This window comes from Marmota flaviventris, chromosome 3 (assembly GCF_047511675.1).
Source record: "Marmota flaviventris isolate mMarFla1 chromosome 3, mMarFla1.hap1, whole genome shotgun sequence".
NCBI lineage: Eukaryota > Metazoa > Chordata > Mammalia > Rodentia > Sciuridae > Marmota > Marmota flaviventris.
This window is the reverse complement of record NC_092500.1, coordinates 140,665,803-140,669,185: the sequence shown is the minus strand read 5'-3', so window position 1 is coordinate 140,669,185 and position 3,383 is coordinate 140,665,803. Positions and strand designations below refer to the sequence as shown.

Sequence of the window (3,383 nt, the reverse complement as noted above, 5' to 3'; positions counted from 1 at the left end):
TCCTGTTGAAGTTGGCTTACATTTTTTGAGGAAATTTGAGTAAAACTGTGTTAGCTAATTGTGCTTATCAGAATTAGGAATCAAATCCCTATGCAATAGAATTCAGGAACAAGCTTGCTTTTTGATATGAAGATCTGGATTTAATTCCTCATCCTCATTACTTACTAGGTTCTTAACAGTTGTATGACTTTAGAAAAATTAAATCCTGTCTCAGTATCAGTTCTACACTTGAATAATAAGATTAGGATACACTTATGGGTTGTTAAAAATAATAAGGAAGATGAAATATGCTAAACCTTTCACATAAAAATCCTCTGTAAATATTTTTTATTATTTTTGCCATTACATAACCCCTCTGAGCAAGAATGAAGGTAGGATAAAGCATTTTTCAGTGAATCACCAAATAAAGAAAGATGAGAACAAATACATCATTATTATACTCATGAATTTCAAAGCACCATACTTTCAGAGTTCTTTTAAGAAATTTAATTCTCAGAGGTAGAAAAGAATAGTTGAAAAAATATTCACTTTTTTTTTCCTGAAACTTGCCACCCAGATAAAATATCCAAGCAAATTATTTTTTTTGGAATGACAAACATTAGGATGTCTTGATACTTATTGTCAATAATAGATGTCTCAATGTTAGTAGGAATAAGTAAGAGGATGTCATTCTCAAATCTTCCAGTCTTCATATGCCAATACTAGACACCCTCAAATCTTCCAGTCTTCATTTCTGATCATACTGAATTTCATAAATATTTTCAGAATATGCTTAGAGTCCCAATCATATTACTAAAGACACAGACTATGTTCGTCCTATAATTTCTCAATTTTATGATGCATATGCATTTTTTTGTTCTGATTTTTTTTAGTTAATATCTATTATTCATAATTCAGCTTAAATGCAACCTTTTCCACTTAACAGGTGTTGAAAGTCTCATTAATGAAAAGGCTCTGGGGCATTATATTGGATCCCAGCTCATCAAAGTCTTCTATTGGATCGCTCTGTATAAGTTCTTTCACACAGTCTTGCTCTTACATTGCTGGTCTCTTACGATCTTGGATTTCACACAAGAGAAGATTAAGAGCAAACGGTGACATTTCAGGAAGGAACACGAGGCAAAGAGATAGTGAGCGAATCGGAATTCATGTCGCCATTTGGAATACAAAGAGAAAATATGGGTCTGAGAGCTCCTTGGAAGGTGAGAGAAGAGAAATTATAAACAAGGGATCGCTCTGTCACATTGTAGAATGATATCTGCCCATACTCATAATCTAGGAAGACTCCCACTTTAAGCATTTGCTTTCTCAAGCAGACCTTTTTTAAAGGGGGAAAGACCCAGAAGGTGTAATTGGTCCCCATCAAGGATCCTGTGAGTAAGACTTTGGAAGCTTCAGGCATGTTGCCCTTTCTGTCTGCGGAGTCCTCCGATATGCCCAACTGCCACCTGGTTGCCTTTTCCACATCGACCTCCCAGTAGTGCCTCCCTGAGGTGAAGCTTTCCAAACCCATCACTGTAGCACTGAAGTCCAATCTCCCTGGGTGGCACGGTACACCCTGCTGGATATTTCCAACTCTCACTCTTCTCAGGTCCTCAGATAAGACTAGGCAGGGATGAACTGTTTCAGGATCCAAAGTTATATGTCCTACAGGGAGAGAGAAATGAGTTACCCTAGGGGCTGAATCAAAGCCAATGGTGGAGACATGACTTCTGATGGCAGACCCTTCCTAACAAGCAGGCATGAGTCTCAGGCACAGACAAAGCAGAGGCAATTTAGGGGATCTCAGGGAAAGGGACCTCCAAACTATGCTTCAATAAATAGACAACATAGAAAAAAGTCAATAAAACGATACATAGGTACACAGTCTATCTAGACAGACACAATACAATAGAATAAGGAACAATATAAATAAGAAACCAAGGAGAGGTTTGGAAGTACCTTCAACCCTGAGGCTGTACAACTGTCCTGATAATCAGTCCCACCCAGACTTCACCTGGGATCCAACCCTAGCTCAATAAAGATCTTCTCTATGCTTAGAACAACCCAAAGCACCACCAGTGTCTATTAACAGAATAGTTCATTCATGGTTCTTTCCTCTATTCATCTTAAATATCCCGTGTTATGTAAATTCCTAAAATTGCTGACGTCAGGCACTCAACATTAAGTAAATCAAAGAACATATTAGCAAAGAAAACCTATGAAAATCCTCCAGAAAAATGAAGCTGATAATGAGGAAGCACAATGTAATTCCTTACACTAAGGAAAGTGATACCTGCCTTGTTCATATCTCGGACTGCCCTGTATCTCTTTCTGCTCAACTCCCAAACACTTTGATTTTTCAGGAGTTGGTCCTGAAATGTCCTTCTTTTACAATTTGTAAAATGGTGTATTCTCTTCCCTAAACGACCTCAGCTAGCCTCGGTATTAAATGTGTTCTGTATGTGCATAACTCACTCTGTAAACAAACTGACTAGTTAGATATAACATGTGAATTTCAAACCTAATATACCCAAAATGGAACTCCAGCTCCATCCCTCTCTAGTCTTTACTTCTCAGTTAATAGAACCCTTGTTGCTTTAGTTGATGAAGCCATAAATCCGGAGAAGTCTTGTATTTCTTATTTCCTCTAACATCTAATGCAGCAGCAAGTTCTGTAAGTTCTATTACTTAACTTCAGTAAGTTAAATTAACTTAAGTCCCTGGTCTGGCAGCCTGATTCACATTATTAGAGTGGTCTCAAAAGCCACATGCCTTGAACAATAAATTGCAAGTTGTCCCAGACTCTTAGTATCTCCAGGAGACTGGCAGAAACAATGCAAATTCTCTCTGCAAACATACACACCTTTATTCATGGCTTCAAAGAATTTCTAAAATAATGATGGAGGAACAAAGAGAAACTTACTATCAAAAATAATAAGCACACATCTGCAAAACAGAAAACTACAATTGAGTGAGACTAGCAGAAATAAATCTGTAAGGAATTTTAAATAGTGGAATTTATTAGGCAAAGACTCTAGAATAACTTTGTTTGCTATGTTGGAAGAAAAATAAAATCTTAAAAATATCTATAGATTGTAGGGGCAGGGGTGTAGCTCAGCGGTAGAGAGCATGCTTAGCATGAGTGAGGCTTGGGTTCAATCTGCAGCACCCCTTCCCCAAAGCAACCCATCATCACCAAAAAAAGGTCTACAGGATGTAGGGAACTAAGCCAGCCTAAATCTGACAGAGGATCAAATATATTATCTAGAAATCAAAAGCAAAAAGTTAAAAGCTACAATGGATGATTACAAAGTAAGCTACAGACATGAATCTATATGTAAAATTCTTAACAAAATGTGATCACATTGAATATTACAATATATAAAATAGGTAAAACATCA

General features: G+C 37.0%; 1 protein-coding gene across 1 annotated transcript in view; it reads right to left on the bottom strand.

Moving 5' to 3' along the window:
• Positions 1 to 1,102: 1,102 nt before the first annotated feature.
• Triml2 (tripartite motif family like 2) overlaps positions 1,103 to 3,383 on the bottom strand; it is a 10,630-nt gene continuing 8,349 nt past the window's right edge. Inside the window, exon 7 of the mRNA XM_027927161.2 lies at positions 1,103 to 1,647. Within this exon, the coding sequence (XP_027782962.2) occupies positions 1,103 to 1,647 (545 nt within the window). The remainder of the gene's footprint in view (positions 1,648 to 3,383) is intronic.